The sequence below is a fragment of the Rhinolophus sinicus genome, linkage group LG12 (assembly GCF_036562045.2).
Source record: "Rhinolophus sinicus isolate RSC01 linkage group LG12, ASM3656204v1, whole genome shotgun sequence".
Taxonomy (NCBI): Eukaryota; Metazoa; Chordata; class Mammalia; order Chiroptera; family Rhinolophidae; genus Rhinolophus; species Rhinolophus sinicus.
In genome coordinates this window covers 23,007,808-23,027,374 of record NC_133761.1, presented here as the reverse complement: position 1 = coordinate 23,027,374, position 19,567 = coordinate 23,007,808, and the positions used below count along the sequence as shown (strand labels likewise).

The window sequence follows — 19,567 nt, the reverse complement described above, 5'->3', positions numbered from 1 at the left end:
TAATAGGTATGAGGTGAAATCTCATTGTGGTTTTGATTTACATTTCCCTAATAGCTAGTGAAGTTGAGCATTTTTTCATATCATAATCTACAGTGTAATTTTGTTTAAGCTCCTTGAGGATAAGAATTAGTATCTTTCTCAATAAATATTTTGACAAAGTGAATGAATTAGTGGGAACAACTCTCAACTAAGGCAGATATCTTACATACTTCATTTTATTTTAGCAAACCACTATGAAATTTTTAATATTTTAATATTTAAAATCAGAAATACTACAATATAAATCATTTAACAGGCAGGTAATTTATATAGTATTGAAATTTTATTCATTGCAAAAAAATCATGACAAGTGCTCTGGAGAAAATGTTATATTTATTAGTTACTTTATTTTTTAGATATTACATTGAAATCTTGCTACAGGAGTATCGACTAAGTGCTTTTGTTGATGTTGGACTGTACCAGTATAGAAATGTCTACTCTGAACAACAGACAGAAGATGCAGTAAATGAAGAACAAGTTATCCAGGCTCAGTCAACAGTTGTCCAGGAAGTACAGGTTTGCTATGATTATAGACCCACCTTATAGAAAGTGAATGTTCAAAGATAGGAGTTCTATTTGGTTATTCAGTTTACTAGATAAGATACTGTTTTGGGGGAAAGTGGTCATGGAAAGTTATTGGATTGTTGCTTGGTATGTTGGTATTATAAACTAAAGAGGCTGTTACATAAGACAACCATTATTTTATAATTTGCAGTAAAACAGGGCAATAAAGAGACATTGAATAGCTGTATTATGATGCTTTTAAAATATATTTTTCTTCATAGTAAAGATATATATATTTTTTATTGAGAAATAGGTTATAACATTGGAAAACTGGGAAACAACTAATGCAACTAAGGAAGTTCAGAAGATCACAGTAACCAGCCCATGTATAGAAGTTAATTCATGTTCACTTTACCAATATAGATTAATTTATAACAAGGAAAAAACTGGTAAGTGACAAATAATAAGGAAGATTTGATTTGTCTTTATGTATGTATAATTATAAAGAGGTATTTGCAGTTTGCAGTAGTAGTAAAATTCTAATACCTGGAAAATATAATTTTAATATTATGCTTGACAGAAAAGCAGAAAGCTATATTAGATTATAAAGAAAAGCCTTAAAAGACTGTGATAAAAAATGGCATCAATAAAAGCATAAAGAAATAAAACCATGATATATATTATCATTTTCCTCTATTAGAATCATGATAAATGTATATCTAAATTCACACAAGGATTTTATATGTTTGTGACTCAGATGTAAGTTAATAGAAATTAAATTCATCGTTATAGAAAAGTAAAACATTTCTTTCAATTTCTCAAATTAAGTGGTAGACCCTTAGTAATTATCTGTGAATACAGATAGCAATTATCTGTGAATAAAAACATTGTATTTCTATATAACAAATGCTGAAAAAATAATCTTTGCTCTTTCTGTTAATTGTTTCAATCAGTAAATATTGATGAGTGTTTAGTGTTTGCCAAATACAGTGCTTATTACTATGGGAATATAAAACAATAAAATATGAGCCCTGGCCTCAAGTTACTAAAATCCAATGAAGAAGTCAATATTATTGGACTTGAATCAATTTCAGAACACAATTTCATTAAGTGATGACTTATATGGTGCAGAGTATGAGTGCTTTAAAAAATTCAAATATGAGACATCACTGTTGGTTGTGGTAGTGCAGAAAGATTTCAACTGTTCTTTTATTATTTTTTTCAATTCATCCAAGTCTTCCTACCTGCTGATGCTTCTGACATCCTGCTGCAATCAGCCTTAAATGACCTTTGGTCTTTAAAACCAGACGCAGTTCAAGTAATAAGAACAAAAAACCCCCAAAATTACATTTACACGATAACGTTTATTTCAACAAGAGGTAAGCATGTTTTTCACTTTACAGTTCTCTAAAGTTTTCCTTGGAAACAAATTTGTATCCTGTGCAGCACAACTGGAAGAGGTAAAAACTCCATAAAATGAGAGAGGAAAAGAATTAGATTGACAGCCTTGATCAGTTTTAGAAAAAATAGAAATGAAGTGGTTAATTTTTTCTTTGTAATTTATATTTCAGTTGTATGTCCAGAAATGTACAACTTCAATTCATGAGCAATATACTATCTGTATATACTACAAATGTGCTATCAGTATAATACTCTACTTTATAAATTAACAAAAATTAGTGAAGATATTAATTAATATCTGGGAGTAAAATTTAAGTAAGTCAGTATTTCCCAGGACACACAAGTTGGGCCAGATTTTGCCTGATGAAAAGATTCTGTGATCAAATTCACTTTGGAAACACTGCTTACCATGACTTCTACTTGTAGACAGACAGAGCTTATTCAAACATTAAAATCCCTGAGGAGTCCTGCAGTGAGAAACAAAAAAAAAAACAAACAAAAAAACAGTTCACCTGTGTTTAATGCAACATTTTCCAAAGTTATTTGACCTCTCTACCTTTTATTTTCAAGTAATAGTTGTTAACTTATTAATGTTTCATATTTTCAAGTCTTAAAGCCTTGTTTAGCAACCAATTTGGGTTTTGGAGATACCTACCTCATGAAATAGGTCCCTGAATATACGTATTTATTTTTTGGGGGGACAATCATTATTTTCCAATTAATTTAAGTAAAATGTTACTTCAATGTTTGTCTCATTTTATGAAATTATTTATTTGATTATTGAATGGAGTGTGAAGAATTATATTTAACACAAAGTGAAGTTCTAAAATTTCCCCAAAAGTTAGATGTCAGAATACTATATAAATGAAAGTAAGGGCATCCATGTTCTCCTAGGAACTTATTTATAGATCAGAGAAATATGGTACCAAAATCATAACTGGGCAAATTCTAGAACTTTACCCAACAGAGAAGGTGAATAATATTCCACTAGTAAAGCATCCTCCAAAAGAAAAGAGACATCTGAGGGCAAGGCCTATTTTTCCCAAAGTAAAATTGTATAAACAGGCCTTGCAGCATAGGGCTGTTTCCTGAAATTCTGCTTTGTACCCTATTCATGACTAAAAAATAGCAATATTCCAGCCTAGCCCTTTACACTAAGACAGCGGTACTGGCACAAAACTGAAAGAACTTTTGGAATATTCTACTGCCCATTGATTTTTACCTCATGGTCCTAATACCTACTTCTGTTTATCTTATAATACTTCCTTTTAAGCAATGGAAACAAAACCTTAAAGAAATAGCACGTTAGCTACTATTTTCTTATTTCTGCTATGTATAAATCTGCTCAGATTCAAAGGTCTGCATTTTCCCATCATCCTTCTTTTGTGATAATGGAACTCAAAATAAAACCAGTTTTGTTAAATTTGAGTATCTACTATGGATCTATTGATATTTTATTAATCAACATCTTAAAATTCTGTTTGGTACTTTATTGCAGGAGACTTTGATATGCTCAGTTATGAAGTATTTGAAGGGTATAATATCACACTGGATATTACAGAACAAACCAAAGGAAAACCCAGTTTGGACACATTCACACTGAACTGGGATGGGATCACTTCTAAGCCTCTCACTCCAAGGTCATCAGAAGCTGAAGTATGCTCTATATTAACTTTGTAAACAGAAAGCCATTTAAGCATCACCTTTCATTAAAACACAGTTTAAGGAGTAGTAATATACTCTCCTACTTGGCATGATCGGTTGGAGCCGACCCATAACGAACAGAGAAGGGAGTAAATATCACAAAAACAGGGAATGAAAGGGGAGTTCTTAGATCTGTGCCAACAGGATCCAATGTATCTCCATAGCAGTCAGCTCTTCATAAGAAAGATTATTTGTTGTGAGTTACTGAATTTTGACAACTACCTATACAGTGAGTTTAAGTTAATATTTGTTTGATGATGAAAGATCATACGTCATCCCAAATCCTTAGTTCTAAATACTATTTATATCTGTGCTTTGCCAAAGGAGTAGATACGGAAATTATAGGAGCCCTCGTGAATGTGTACCGATTCCTGTGTAAAACAGAATTATTTATTATGTTTTAAATAGTCATAAACACAGACTGTCAGTATCTGTATCTCTTCTTTTGAAAAACAGAATACATCGGGTTGTATAGTTTTTTTCCAGTTAATTTTGAATTAATTTGGAAAACTATTCATTTGGAATCTGTTTAATTACGTGCTAATTCATTTTGGTTTGCTTCATCGTTCTCTTTAAAAAGCTATTAAACAAATATGTCTACCTTAGTAATAACTAAGTACCCTAAGGTTAACCAATTGAATGTAATGCTTGTCATTCTAAATTAAAACTCTAGAAAAAGTCATAGGACACTTACATTACCACATATTACTTATTTAGAAAATGATCTCATAATTATGGTTAAAATATGGGAATTATCTTATGAATATGTTACAACTAGGTAGTAGAATTACTAATGTTCTAACTCTTCATGAAAAATAAGTTACTAAAGTTCATATTGTTAATTTAGTTTCAGGCAGCAGTGGAAGACATGGTTAGTGCTAAGTGTCCACCGCAAATTACAAATTTTGAAGAAGGATATGTTGTGAAATACTTCAGAGATTATGAAACTGATTTTAACCTGGTATGGAATGTTTAATGAACTGTGAAACTGACCGAATAATAATTTATTTAAATGTTTGGAATTTTATCATTTTTTTAAGTAACATTTTTATTATTTATTTAATTTTAGTTAAATTTATTGGGGTGACATTTGTCAGTAAAATTTTATGGGTTTCAAGTATACACTTCTATAATACACCATCTGTATATTGCATTGTGTGTTTACCATCCAGAGTCAGTTCTCTTTCCATCACCATATATTTGACCCTCTTTTCCTTATTCTCTCTCCCCCCTTATCCTCTGGTAACCACTAAACTGTTGTCTGTGTCGATGATTTGTGGTTTCTTTGTTTGTCTTGGTCATTTGTTGCATTCAGTTTCATCTCCTGCATATGAGTGAAGTCATATGGTACTGAAAATCAGAAATGAACTCATAGCATAAATAGGGATAATTTGTGACAATAAAAACACTAAAGGGGAGGGAGTAAATGTCTGAATTAGCAAAGGGGAATGGAGATAAGATGCATGCTGGAGAAAAATGACTATTGTATATATGAAACTTTCTTTACATAAACTGAATGGTAATCACTCAAAAAAAAAATCCAGAACTGAGACACATAACAAAAAGAGAAAACAGAAGAAAAATATTATAGAATACCACCAATATAAAATATCAGGCAGAAACACAAAGCAAAGAAACAGTGAAGACACCAACCGACCAGAAACAAAAGATAAAATGGCCATAGGAAATCCTCATATATCAATAATCACCCTAAATGTAAATAGGCTGAACTCACCATAAAAAGGCACAGAGGAGAAGATTGGATCAAAAATAAAACCCAACCATAGGCTGCCTCCAAGAGACACATCTCAGCTACAAGGAAAAATATAGACTCAAAGTGAAAGTGTGGAAAATGGTACTCCAAGCAAATGGAATCCAGAGAAAAGCAGGTGTATTCATACTTATTTATATCTGATGAAACAGACTTCAGGATAAAAAAAAAAGTAACAAATTACAAAGATGGGCATTTCATAATGATAAAGGGGACAATACAATAAGAAGGCGTAACACTTATCAATATATATGCTCCCAATCAGAGAGCACCAAAATATATAAAGCAACTACCAACAGAACTAAAGGGAGAAACTGACAAAAACACAATCGTAGTAGGGGACCTAAATACACCATTGACAGCTGTGGATACATCATCCAAACAGAAAGTCAATAAAGAAGTATCAGCTTTAAATGACACATTAGACCAAATGGACATAATTGACATTTACAGAGCTTTTCATCTTAGAATATCAGACTATACAATCTTTTCTACTGCACATGGAACATTCTCAAGGATAGACCATATATTGTGATACAAAACTAGCCTCAGCAAATTTAAGAAGACTGAAATCATACCAAGCATATTCTCCAACCATGATGCTTTGAATTTGGAGATCAACTGCAAAAAGAAAGCGGGAAAAACTATAAATATGTGGAGATTAAACAACATGCTACTAAAGAACGACTGGGTCAAAGCAGAAATAAAAGGAGAAATCGAAAGATACATAGAAACAAATGAGAATGAAAATACATCATATAAAAATTATTGGGATGTAGCAAAAGCAGTATTAAGAGGGAAATTTATATCATCATAGGCCTATTACAAGAAACAAGAAAAATCCCAAATAAACAACCTAACATTACGTCTTAAAGAACTAGAAAAAAAGAAGAACAAGTGAAACCCAAAGTCAGCAGAAGGAAGCAAATAATAAAAATTAGTGCAGAATTAAATTAAATAGAGAATGAAAAGACAGTAGAAAAAAATGGCATTTCTTTTTTGAACTAGCATTAATTATCATTCAAAGTGAAATTGCAAACATAACTTTTTGGTAATGTCTGCCCTAACATCTCTTTGCATTAGAAAATGATTCATTTGTGAAAGCAGCATTTCTACCACACATGAATTTTCTTAATAGAAAGTAGGCAAGATGGACAAATATAAGATCTACAGGGTTTTTTGTGTGTTTTCTTCACTTGGATGCAGAATGTATCCCTTTTCCTCATTCGCTTCAGAGAATACAGTTTATAGTAGGGCATTTGTATAGTAAATTGTTTCCTTTGCTTTCTGAGTTCACCCTCTGGTCAATTAGTACAAGACCTAGTGATTATTTCTTTCTTGGTGAGATAAAAAGTTTTTATTTGTTTTTTTTTTATATATACAGCAAAGAAAATTTAAAATACACTTACCTTTCTAATTCTTATTTTAAAGTCTTGAGGAAGCCAGATAGTCACCATTTCCAAGTGAGTATCATCAGAATAAGAAATATGTTAGTTATTCAATTCAGATCAATACCCTAGAAATATACAAGTCCTTAAAAATGTATATAACGTGATGCTCTATATGAACCCATGTATTAGTGAAAAACGGGAAATCTTTCCACTTTAATGGCCTATGTTTTCAGCTTAATTTAATAAATCTATCTGCACTTGGGTTCTCCTATCTTGAATGTAGTACCTGCAGCCGTGGGGATTGTACACATAATTTACATTATATTCCTTTTCTCCTTCATCTTCCATCATCATTACAACACACATTCTTTGTGCCACTTTCGCCTGACTATTTGTGTTTCACGACACTGCTCTCTCACATCGCTACTTCTTTGCACTGATTTTATCCTCTTTTTGAAGCCCCTTGAACCCCTTTTCTTTTTAAGTAACTCCTGTTTAAAGGCAACTCATATGTCACTTTCTCTGAGTCATCTTTCTTGATGTTTTCTCTGAGTTTATGTGAGGCCTCCCTTCAGCCTTGGTTTTATAATCCTTGGGTCCTTTGTCTCAAACTGGTAGGAACAGTATCCTTCGCCATTTGAACCCTGAAGATTGAACAAGAAGCAAACACTTGAACAAACATACAAAAACTTGGCACACAGTGAACACTGAATAAAGATTTGTGGAAGGAAGGACTACATATCCTTGTGGAGTTCATAATATAGGGGAAAGATGAGGCTTGGGAAATAGTCTGATACAGGTACAAGGGATTATGTGATTACGGACCCAGATGAGTGATGTAGTATAACAGCTTTAGAATTTCAAAGAAGAGAGAACATTTCCAGTTAAAGTAGTTAGGGAAGCAATGGGATCTGAGTTGGAACTTAAAGCACTTGGGTGGGAATGTTAGTAAATAAAGCAGGACATGTTGTCATTTGAAATACTATTATTTCTGCAGGAAGATATTAATAGAGGGCAGATGACAGCTGAAAGTGATGCTTACTGTGGTCGTTATTCCCTGAAAAACCCAGCTGTTCTTTTTGACTCGACAGATGTTAAACCAAACAGACTACCATATGGAGACATTTTATTATTTCCTTATAATCAGGTAAGCTCAACAAAATGATATGCTAATCAAATTTGTAAAATACCTTGGTAATAAAATTTCATGAAATTTTAGGACAAGGAAAAATGCTTGTCATCTGAAATCATGTCACATTGGACAGGCACTGCAGTGCACAGTCTGGGTGCTTGTGATTTCCTCTTCTGTTCATTCTCAAAACAAGAAATTAAAATAATATGCAGCACGATGTACATGTATTCTGCTTTATTGCATAGTTCCATAAAAATTATTTGCATTCAAATTTAAATCCTAAAACAAATATGTATAATTTTTTCAATATTCCTTCATTAATGAAGACGAAACAAAAATGGATACCCATCATAGATTGATCTCAGGTATCTAATGAGGGAAAAGTGAAAAGAAAAAAAATGAGAAGAGGAGATGGGACTTTTAGGATTACTTTTTAAGACTGGCAGTCATAGATTTGCCTTCTCTTGTTTTAAAATTCCCAAATTGTAGCATATGTTCTAAAGTTTGAAGTTCTAAATATATTTGGCATTCTTAAGGTGTTGTAGACCATTAAGTTGGTATTTAATTACTGTTTTAGTGACCTCTCCATCTCGAAAAGCTCAGATGCATTCACATCTTAATTAATCTACCCAAATATTTCTCTCTCCTCTCTCTATATATGTAATAGACTTTTAAATTCACTTAAGAGTTCAGTTAGAGCTGGGCTTAATTATTATATAGCTCCATGACTATAAGGGGTGAATTATTTCCATTTTTTAAGGAAACCATATCTAAGAAAAAAATAGAGAATTAATCATTAATTATAAGGTCACTTGAACTCCACTTCCTCCATTCCAGTTCTTCTGTACCTAATTGGCTGGAGTTAATCATTGTTTTGTGAGTTCTGAGACATTTTGTATGGAAAATGCTCAATAGATATTTATTGGTTTGGATTGAATTAATTTGAATTGCTACAAAACAATTTGATTGTAAGATATTGTTACTGTTTTTTTTCCATATTTTCTATGTAGTTATGTTTAGCATACAAAGGATTCCTGGCAAATTATATTGGTCTAAAATTTCAATACCAAGATAAAAGCAAGATTACCAGAAACACTGATATACAATTTACATACAGCTTTGCTTATGGAAACAAGTAAGTTACACTATGAATTTGAAAACTTAAATGATGCTGTAGTATATAAACTATAAAGATAAACCCATTTCCTGTTTGTTTTTGAGAAATAATGAGCATCATGAATCTAACTGCAATTTCCCTGCCCTCTATATAAGCTTCCTACCAGAAATAGCTGTGCCAAAAATAAATCTATAGATTATGAAAATAAAAACTGGTCTAGAGTCATCATCACCCATGACCACTTAAAAGAAAAAAAACAGTGATAAACTGTTCAGTATACCAAATTTTTCTAAGTTTTCTAAAACTTCAGAATCACATAATTAGTAGAATTCTACTTACAGGCCTTCAGTACATTTATTACTTTAAAGAGCGCTTTAACTTAATGTAGTGCTTCATATAACTTTCTAAAATGGACATATCATTCTAAGCTTTGATGCACCAGAGGTGGTTCCCATGATGATTTTGCAAACCATGAAGGAAATGAGAATAAAAAATGTCCAAACAAACTAGGCAGTTCATAACTGCAGTAGTAGCTGATATAAAAAATTTCTCTTAAATTTTATTTAGTTCTTTGAAGGGAAGTATTTATCTCTTTCTTGTAAACTGTCATAGCTGAATTGCTTATTGTAATTTATGGGACTCTGACGCAGTTAGTATTTAATGGAAGGTCTGAATCTAAATTACACATTTAAAAGTACTGTACTATTAATATAAATAACTTAGCACCTTTTTTAGCACCTTAGCCACTTGGAACAGTGCAACTCCAGTGAGCAGTTTTGGAAGTAATAGCAAGTTCCATATTTGTTTCTTAGTATTTGATTGACTTTATTGTTCTATCCCTGATATTTTTTACTAAAATAGTTTACTTCGTTCTTGTGTCTTGTTTTTGTTTATGTGTTCTACACCAAGGTTCGTGCTCCTTAGTTTTCTTAGCTGTTGCCACAGAATATTTTACATTCTTGTGGCTACTGGAAAAACTACAAATAAAAAAATAAAAACCTATATTTGGATACATTAAATCTTTTTACTGACAATGTAAATTTCTGTCTGTCTGCTGTCACTTTGTTATAGCTGCTTTTCTGTGCTAATAAAGTATGCTTCATTGTCTTCTCGTGGAGAAAACCCCAAAACTTTTACTATTTATAATTTTAATGCTTTTTATAGTGTATTTTCTACATTAAACATTACAACTAATCTATATCCCTACTTAATTAACCATATTTCAGCTGGAAGTATACTTGCATAGACCTTCTGAACCTCATACAAACCAAATACGCTGGGACTAATTTTTCTCTTCAGAGGATTAGTTTACAGAAAGCATCAGAATCGCAGTCCTTCTATGTGGATGTAGTTTACATTGGACAGATACCTACAATCTCAATATGGGATGGTATGTTATATCCTTTCATATCTACTTAAACCTTCTAAATCTATTACGTAGTAAAATCTGACTGTGAACATTATTTATATTATGTACTACAGATAGAAACATTAATCTCTAAATATTTATGAGTTATTTTATCACAATAATGTGAATAAATCATAATTTTTAAATGAATAGGGCCAGGATTACATAATAGGATTATTATAAGAGTAAGTGTAGCCTTAATGTAAACTTTGTCATTATAGCAAGAATTAGCTTTTATAGTCCTGGAATCTGTTTATAGATATGTAAACTACGTGGCAAACTTTTTTATTTTGCTTTGTTTGATTTTTGGGAAACAAACTACCAAGATGGAGATCGATTCCTAAAAGCCAACTATTGACCTTGCTGAGGATGTTGACACTGATATCTGTTTAGTGCAATTCAGCTGCATCTTTCCATGGACGTGATAGCAATAAGTAATAATGTGCTAAATGAAAACATTATTTCTGGTAGTCTTAGCATTGTTTTTTAGTCATGTTAGTAGACTCATATATATCAACTGTGCTAATAAAATAATTAAAATTAAACTGTGGTTTATAGAAAATCACCCTAACTCCAGTCACCTTAAAAAGTGAGTATTCCCATTTTTCAGAGGAGTTTTGGAATCCTTTCCTTTGGAACAGTCTTCAAGTGCAAGGTTATGAGTCAATGGATAAAAAATTAAATGTTACTACTTTAGTTACTCCTTTTGAATCCACTGTCACCAGATCTACATTATGATTGGTAGAACACACTTATAAGACAGCTGATTTGTGCTGGGATACATGTTGTAGTTAAACAACATTTATGTAGCACCTACCACGTGGCCAGCACTGTGTCAGGTATTAAAGAAAGAGCCGTGAACTTGACAATCCCGTTCCTGCCACATGTCCCAGTGAGCACCACATTCAGGGCCCCTAGAACAGAGCAGAGCTAACGCAGGGTTTGGTGGCTTTTAAATAACAATTTGAACAAATTTTTTTCTGTTTTACCTGATGAGGCTCATATGTCAAAAGACTTTAAGCTTTATATTTTAGAAGTAAAAGTTTACCAAGCACCATGCACTATGCAACTTAAAGTCTTCTTTCTAAAATTTGGTTCTAAACAGTTATTCCATGACATGTGGCTATTACATGATGATGATTTTCTTCTAAACAGCAGAAGCTATGCCATTTTATTTCTCATTTACTTTACGTCCTTTAGAAATGCCAGAGAGAAGACTCCCAGCATTAGCAAATAAAGGAATATTTTTAAAGCACTTTCAGGTGAATCAGACTGAAGTTAATGGATCAAGTAGGACCAAACAATATTCTGTCACCATGACTTCATATAATTGTAGTTATAATATACCCATGATGGCTGTGAGCTTTGCGCAGGTAAGCCCAGAATTTTACAAGTTACTATTTTCAACTTATGAAGCATTAGTTTTGATCTAGTAAACTTTCCTTTTAATTTTTACAAATAGCTGACATAGAGATTGAATATCTTTTAATAGGACAAGACAGTTATTTTAAGGATAAATGAAGATTTAATGGCTTATTGAACTTGAGCGTAGAAGTTCACTTTAAGCATTAAAAAAAAATGTTCAAAAAATATACCTATGGGGAAAATGCGAAAATAGCCTTAAGAAACAGTTCATCAGATTTAAGTAGAATTTTCTCTGTTGATTTATTAATAAAAGGAAAAGTGGTGGACTCTTCCAATAAAGATCCGTCCAGAGATTATTGAAAGAAAATTTGAGATTCTATATTGTTTTTAAATTGTTTCTGTTATAAATACCATTCATGTTTTGCTTATATCAAGTTTTCCACAAGTCCAAAAGGATCTGAACAATAGCTTTTATTGCTTGAGTTATTTTTAGTAAGATAAGTATTAAATATTAAAAATGTGATGAGTATTTTTAAATTTAATGTCCTACAAAAATATATGAATCAATATAATTTCCTACAACAAACAAAAATATAATAAACTCAAGATTAAGGGTTAAATAATGATTAAATATTGTAGACAGAATCTCATAAATAATGTTTTGCTAACTAAATGATTTTAAGATTAAAAATACTAAAAAACCAAGTATTCCACAAAAATTGCCTTTACCTCATTCTGGCCCAATCTTTTAATTTTAATATCTTCAAGATGAATGTCTTGTAAATATTTTTCATTCTTTTACTCTTAGCTCTATAACAAAATGTAGTTACTAACTCAGGGCTTATGTTGTCAAAGTGTCTGTGTCAAAAGTCTTCCTTTTTTTTTTTTACCTCATTAAAACTGGTAATTGTATCCTCTAGATTTAGCTATTTACCCATCTTTTTCCCAATAGTAGGTAACATCTTGTATAACTATAGAATAACAGCACAACCAGAAATTGACATCGATACAATCTTCCTCCCTTATTCAGATTTTGCCAGTTCTACATACTTTTATTTGTGTGTATGTGTGTGTATGTGTAGTTCTATACAATCATATCACATGTGTGGATTCATCTGGCCACCATGGAACAATTCAATCACAAGGATCCCTCATACTACCCTTTATAGCCACAGCCACCTCTCTCCCACCTAAACTCCCTTTTATCTGTAAATTACTAATCTGTCTCTATAATTTTGTCATTTCAACAATGTTATGTAAATGGAATCAGACCTTATATAATCATGCCAGTATGTAGCCTTTTGAGATTGGCTTTTTTCTCTCGGCATAATTTTTTTGAGATCCCTCCAAGTTGTTGTCTTTATCAGTAGTGTGTACATTTTGTTTGCTGAGTAATATTTAATGGTATGGATGCCCCACAGTTTGTTTAACCACTTACTCATTGAAGGATATTTGAGTTGCTTCCAGGTTGGGGCTATTATAAATAAAGCTGCTATAAATATTAATCTATAGGTTTTCATGTGACATAAAATTTTCCTTTTACTGGGTTAATTGGCCGTGTATTAGTACATGTATAGTTTTGTAAGAAACTGCCATACTCTTTTCCAGAGTGAGTGTATCATTTGCACTCTCACCAACAATATAAGAGTGATTCAGTTTCCATACAAACTTGCCAGCATTGACATTATCACTATTTTTATTTTAGTTATTCTGATAGGGTAGGGACTGATACTCCTTTTGGTGTTAATTTGCTTTCCCTAATGGCTAAGGATGATGAATACCCATGTATCTTCCTCTGTGAATTGTTTCTTCTTCTTTTTTTTTTTTTTTGCCCATTTTCTAGTTGGATAATTTTCTTATTGTTGATATTTTAAAGCTCTTTATATATTCTAGACATAAGTCTTTGGTCAGATATGTGATTTGCAAATATTTTCTTCCAGTCTGTCCCTTGCCTTTTCATCTTCTTCATACGGCCTTTCATAGAGCAAAAGTGTTTAGGTTTTTTCTTTTTAATTTAATTTTTTATTTAGGTATAGTTGATGTGCAATCTTATATTGGTTAAATTAGTTTCAGGTGTACAATATAGTGATTCGACATTTTTATACTTTACTATATGATCACCCCACTAATTCTAGTAAACATCTATCACCATGTAAACTTATCGTAATATTATTGACTATTGTCCTTCCTCCTTTCACCCATCCACCCCCACTCCCTCCTAGCTAGTAACCATCCCTTTTATCTCTGTTTCTGAGTCTGTTTTTTGTTTTGATTATTTGTTTGTTTTGTTTTTAGATTCCACATATAAGTGATATAATAGTGTGTTTGTCTTTTTTTGCCTGACTTGTTTCACTTAGCATAATACCCTCTAGGTCCACCCATGTTGTCACAAGTGGCAAGATTTCATTCTTTTTTATTGCTGCATTTTATATATATATACACATATACATAATGCTCATACAGACACATGCACACCACATCTTCTTTATTCATTCATTTATCAATAGACATCTAGTTTGCTTCCATATCTTGGCTATTGTAAATAATACTGCAATGAACAGAGAGATGCATATATCTTTCTGAATAGTGTTTTCATTTTCTTTGGATAAATACCCAGAAGTGGAATTATTAGATTGTATGGTATATCTGTTTTTAGCTTTGTGAGGAATCTCCGTACTGCTTTCAATAATGGCTGTACCAGTTAGCAGTCCCACCAACAGTGCACAAGGGTTCCCTTTTCTCCACATTCTCGCCAACACATGTTATTTGTTGACTTTTTGATAATAGCTGTTCTGACTGATGTGTGGTGGTATCCCATTTTGATTTGGATTTGATTTTCATTTACCTGATGACTAGTGATGTTGAGCATCTTTTCGTATGTCTGTTGGCCAGCTGTGTGTCTTCTTTGGAGAAATGTCTTTTCATGTCCTCTGTTTTTTTCGATAGGATTGCTAATTTTTTTGTTACTTGGTTGTATGTGTTTGTTATGTATTTTGGATATCAACTGCTTATTGGATATATCATTGCAAATATATTCTCCCATTCAGTAGGTTGCCTTTTTGTTTTGTTGAAGGTTCTCTTTGCTTTGCAGAAGCTTTTTAGTTTGATGTAGTCCCATTTGTTTATTTTTACTTTTGTTTCCCTTGCTCAAGGGAGCATATCCAAAAATATATTACTCAGACTGTTGTCAAATAGTTTACTTCCTATGTTTTCTTCTAGGAGTTTTCAGGCCTTATATTTAAGTACTAACCTGTTTTGAGTTAATTTTTGGATATGGTTTAAGAAAGTGTCCAGTTTCTTTTTTTTTTTTTTCACGTATCTGTCTAGTTTTTCTAACAAAAAGATTATGCACCATGATCAAGTGGGATTTATACCAGGGATACAGGAGTGGTTCAACATCTGCAAAACAATGTGATTCATCACATAAACAAAACCAAGGATAAAAATTATATGATTGTCTCAATAGATGCAGAAAAAGTGTTTAACAAAATTTAACATCCATTTATGACAAAAACTCTCAACAAAGTGGGTATAGAAGAAAATTACCTCCACTTGATAAAGGGTATATCTCATGAGCCCATAGCTAACATACTCAATGGTGAAAAACTGAAAGCTTTTTCTATAAGATCAGGAGCAAGACAAGGTTGGCCACTTTCACCACTGTTATTCAACATAGTACTGGAAGTCCTAGCCACAGCAATCAGACAAGAAAAAAAAAAAAAGAAGAAGGCATCCAAATAGGAAAGGAAGAAGTAAAACTGTAACTGTTTGCAGATGATATGACACTATATATAGAAAACCCTAAAGAATCCACCAAAAAATTAATAGAATTAATAAAAGAATTCAGTAAACTAGCAGGATACAAAATTAATATACAGAAATCGTCATGTTCCTATACACCAATAGCAAACAATCAGAAGGAGAAATGAAGAAAACAATCCCATTCACAATTGCATCAAAAAGAGTAAAATACCTAGGAATAAACTTACCCAAGTTGGTGAAAAAACTGTACTCTGAAAACTATAATACATGAAGAAATTGAAGAGGACATAAATAAATGGAAGGATTTACTGAACTCATGTATTGGAAGGAATATTGTTAAAATGACCACACTACCCAAAGTAATATACAGATTCAATGCAATTCCTATCAAAATACCAATGCCATTCTTATCAGAACTAAAATTTGTACGGAACTACAAAAGACCCCAAATAGCCACAGCAATCTTGAGAAAGAACAAAGTTGGAGGTATCACGCTCCCTGATCTCAATCTATACAAGGCTCTGTACTAATCAATACAGTATGGTACTGGCACAAACACAGACACACAGATCAATGAAACAGAATGGAAAGCCCAGAAATAAACCTTCATTTACATGGTCAACTCATCTACAACAACGGAGGTAAAAATATAGACTGGAGTAATGACAATGTCTTCAAAAGTCTTTAATTTTGATGAGATACAATTTATCAGTTTTTTCCTTTTATGAATGGTGCTTTCAGTTTCAGAACTCTTCACTTAGCCTTAAGTCCTGAATGTTTTTCTTTTTTTTTTTTTTTTTTCCTGAAAGTTTTACAGCTATATATTTTTCATTTAAGCTCATGGTCCATTTTGAGTTAACTTTTGTAAGAAGTGTAATTTTAGATGGAGGTTTGTGTGTTTGCCTATGGCTCTAATTTCCCAGCACCATTTATTGAAAAGGCTATCCTTCCTCTATGAAATTAATTTTTCACTTTTATCAAAAATCAGTTGGGTGTATTTGTGTCGGTATATTTCTGGATTCTCCATTCTGTACGATTGCTCTGTGTGTCGATTCTTCTCATAATCTCATGTAACCACTACTCGGATCAAGATAAAGAAAATCATTAGCTTCCAAGAGATGTCCTGGTGCCTTCTCCTTGTCACCCCTAGAAATACCACTATTTTGACTTCTATCACCATTAATTAGTTTTGCTTGTTTTTAATCATATCTATTAGTAATACAGCATGTACTCTTTTTCATCTAGCTGTTTTAATTCAATACTGTGAGATTTGTGTGTTGCCTGGAGCTGTAGTTCATTCTTTTTTTATTGTTTTACAGTATTCCATGGTGTGTGTATATCACAATTTATCCATCCTATTGATAGACTTCTGCATTATTTCCAGTTTGGAGCTATCATGAATAAAGGCATTATGAACATTCTTGTATCTGTCTTTTGGGATTTACATTTATTCATTTCTGGGGACAGTGGGGCTTATAGTTAACAGATAACTATGAGGGATCAGAAACAGGTGAATGTCGTTTTCACTGTTACAATCTATGAATTTTTATAGCTTGTGTTTCTTTTGGCACTTACCATTAGACAGGTATTTCCTTAGTCTGGATCAGTCACTGTACTGACCATTCACTTCCTCACATTGTTAAGTACATTTTCAAGTCCCCATATGTTATTTCTTCAACAAGGTTTTTAGGTTTTTGATAGCCAGGACCATATCTCATGTTTCTCTGCCTCCCCACAGTGATTAGCACTGTACCTTGAACAGAATGCCGGCTCAATAAATATTTGTTCCTTGAGTGATGGAGGGGATACTCTGAATTAATGAGGTATTACTGTGGTTCCAGAAGGTTGCTGCACAAATGACTGAGTTAACTTAGGCCTCATTATTGCAGCTATATAGGTATGGTCTCTGTTGATTTATGCGACTCTCCTTAATGTTCTGAAGAATCTTGAATATCTGATGCTCATTTATGTCATATCACAGAATCGTACTATGGTTAAATAGAAATCGTGTTAGCCATTGTTACGTTTAATCATTTTATCAATATTTATTTTGGAAATTAGATAATCACAAATGAGACAGAGAATGAGTCTGTTTACAGAGGAAATAATTGGCCAGGGGAGTCAAAGATTCGTATTGAAAGAATTCAAGCAGCGTCTCCACCTCTAAGTGGCAGTTTTGACCTTCACGTTTATGGACATGTTCTCAAAGGTATATAAAAAAATTCAGAGCATGGTAAATGTATCAATTGGACAGTGCTGATCTAGACAACCATATAAATATTTTGGTGTATTTCTTTCTAATATCGTTTCTCTACATAATTTATATACTTGAAATTATGTCAGTAATGTAAAGCTAAATGATGCAGAACAAATTGTATTTTCCTATTTTCTTTATTGCCTCACCAGATATGCCAGGTTATATTCCCAAAAGTTTGTTTTTCTTGTATATCCACAGCTTATAGATTATCTATAAAGTTAATTGATATTAAAAAGAAAAGTATTTGAGCCGAGGCTATAATCAGGTGTATATCAATCATGTAATTTTTGTTTCTAAGAGATATATAAATTCTTGACAAAAGTAGGATGCAAATTCATTTTTACAATATTGGAGGAGAACAGTTGGTTTAAAGGGATAATACGTAGTACACAATTCATGTATTTTAAGGATGAAATTGGTTTGTGAATTTTTGACCCCTGCTGTTTGCCATCCCTCTGTGAGTACAGGCCTCTCTGCTGATGTGTCAGCTGCAGATTTACAGTTTGCTCTCCAGAGTCTGGAAGAAGTGGGAAGAGTCTCTGTTACACGAGAGGGAACCTGTGCTGGATTCTCGTGGAACATCAAGTGGAAAAGCATATATGGAAAGCAGAACCTTCTACAGGTTCCCTCATTTGTCTTAGTTTCTGTTTTCTTCTCTGTGTTGCATGCTTATTTGCACCCTGCTTCATTCCAAAAAGAATTGGAGACTACACATATAATTTAAAATGCCATCTGTAGACTAAACATTAAAGAAAGGAAATTGAGCACAAGAAGACTGTTCTACATTAAGTTGACCGGATGGTCTCGCTCGTGGAGAAGTGCTGTTGGTACTTTTTTCCTTTTCCCCTCTGGAAAAAGTCTAGGAACATGTGTCAAAAGACCCTTGATAGGGGCAGGAAGAGCCTAGACAAGGTCAGCCTCAGAAGAGCCTAGGCAGGGTCAGTCTCTGAACTAAATCTGGGTATACTTTAAGGGTGGGGGAAAGCAAACATAATCACTGTCTAGAATTCTACCACTGTGCACTAGAGCTGTACTCTGGGGCCTTGGATGTTTTTGTGGTTTTAAAGATGACCTTTTTAAGTTCATAAGAGAGTCACCCCTTAAGTTCTCACCTAATTACCTTTGCTTAGTCAGAGTGTGGAAGGGGCCAGTCAAGAGGAGTCAGGGCCAGTGTATGTGAAGGCGAGTAGTCTAGAACAGACTAGGGGCTCAGATTGTCAAACATTAAAAAACTTATACTCTCTTTTCAAGATATGAGTGTGAGGCAACAGTAAATTAGTATGCACTTTTTAGAGGATAATTTAGTAGTATCTAAATATAGGTACCTTATGGTTCATCAATCTCAGCTATATAACTCTTTATGACTGAAATAATAATACAAGTTTTAAATGATATAAGCAGAAAGGTAGTCACTGCCGCATTATTTGCAGTCGCGAAAACCTAGAGCTTTAAATTCCCATCAATAGAAGAATGGTTGCTAAAATGACACAACCTTAGCATGAATACCATGTAGCCATATGTAGACGCACGTATATTTACCTGGAAAGATGTCCATGACATAAGGTGGAAACAAAATAGAACTCTATTTATGAAAAAAATTTAAAAAAGAGGTTATGGGGAAAAGTGAGACCAAAGAAAAAGATATGTAAACATAGAATACAATGTACCTTACATAGACTATGTGGATATCACAAAGGTGTGGGGGTTATTTTAAGA

At 32.7% G+C, this 19,567-nt stretch overlaps 1 protein-coding gene across 1 annotated transcript in view; it reads left to right on the top strand.

Moving 5' to 3' along the window:
• The window catches only part of PKHD1L1 (PKHD1 like 1), a 151,101-nt gene that overhangs the window by 37,506 nt on the left and 94,028 nt on the right, over positions 1-19,567 (top strand). Inside the window, exons 15-25 of the mRNA XM_019750644.2 lie at positions 396-555; positions 857-992; positions 1,779-1,922; positions 3,443-3,600; positions 4,496-4,609; positions 7,808-7,957; positions 8,953-9,077; positions 10,286-10,449; positions 11,668-11,840; positions 17,656-17,803; positions 18,319-18,473. Coding sequence (XP_019606203.2) covers positions 396-555; positions 857-992; positions 1,779-1,922; positions 3,443-3,600; positions 4,496-4,609; positions 7,808-7,957; positions 8,953-9,077; positions 10,286-10,449; positions 11,668-11,840; positions 17,656-17,803; positions 18,319-18,473 — 1,627 coding nt within the window. The remainder of the gene's footprint in view (positions 1-395; positions 556-856; positions 993-1,778; positions 1,923-3,442; positions 3,601-4,495; positions 4,610-7,807; positions 7,958-8,952; positions 9,078-10,285; positions 10,450-11,667; positions 11,841-17,655; positions 17,804-18,318; positions 18,474-19,567) is intronic.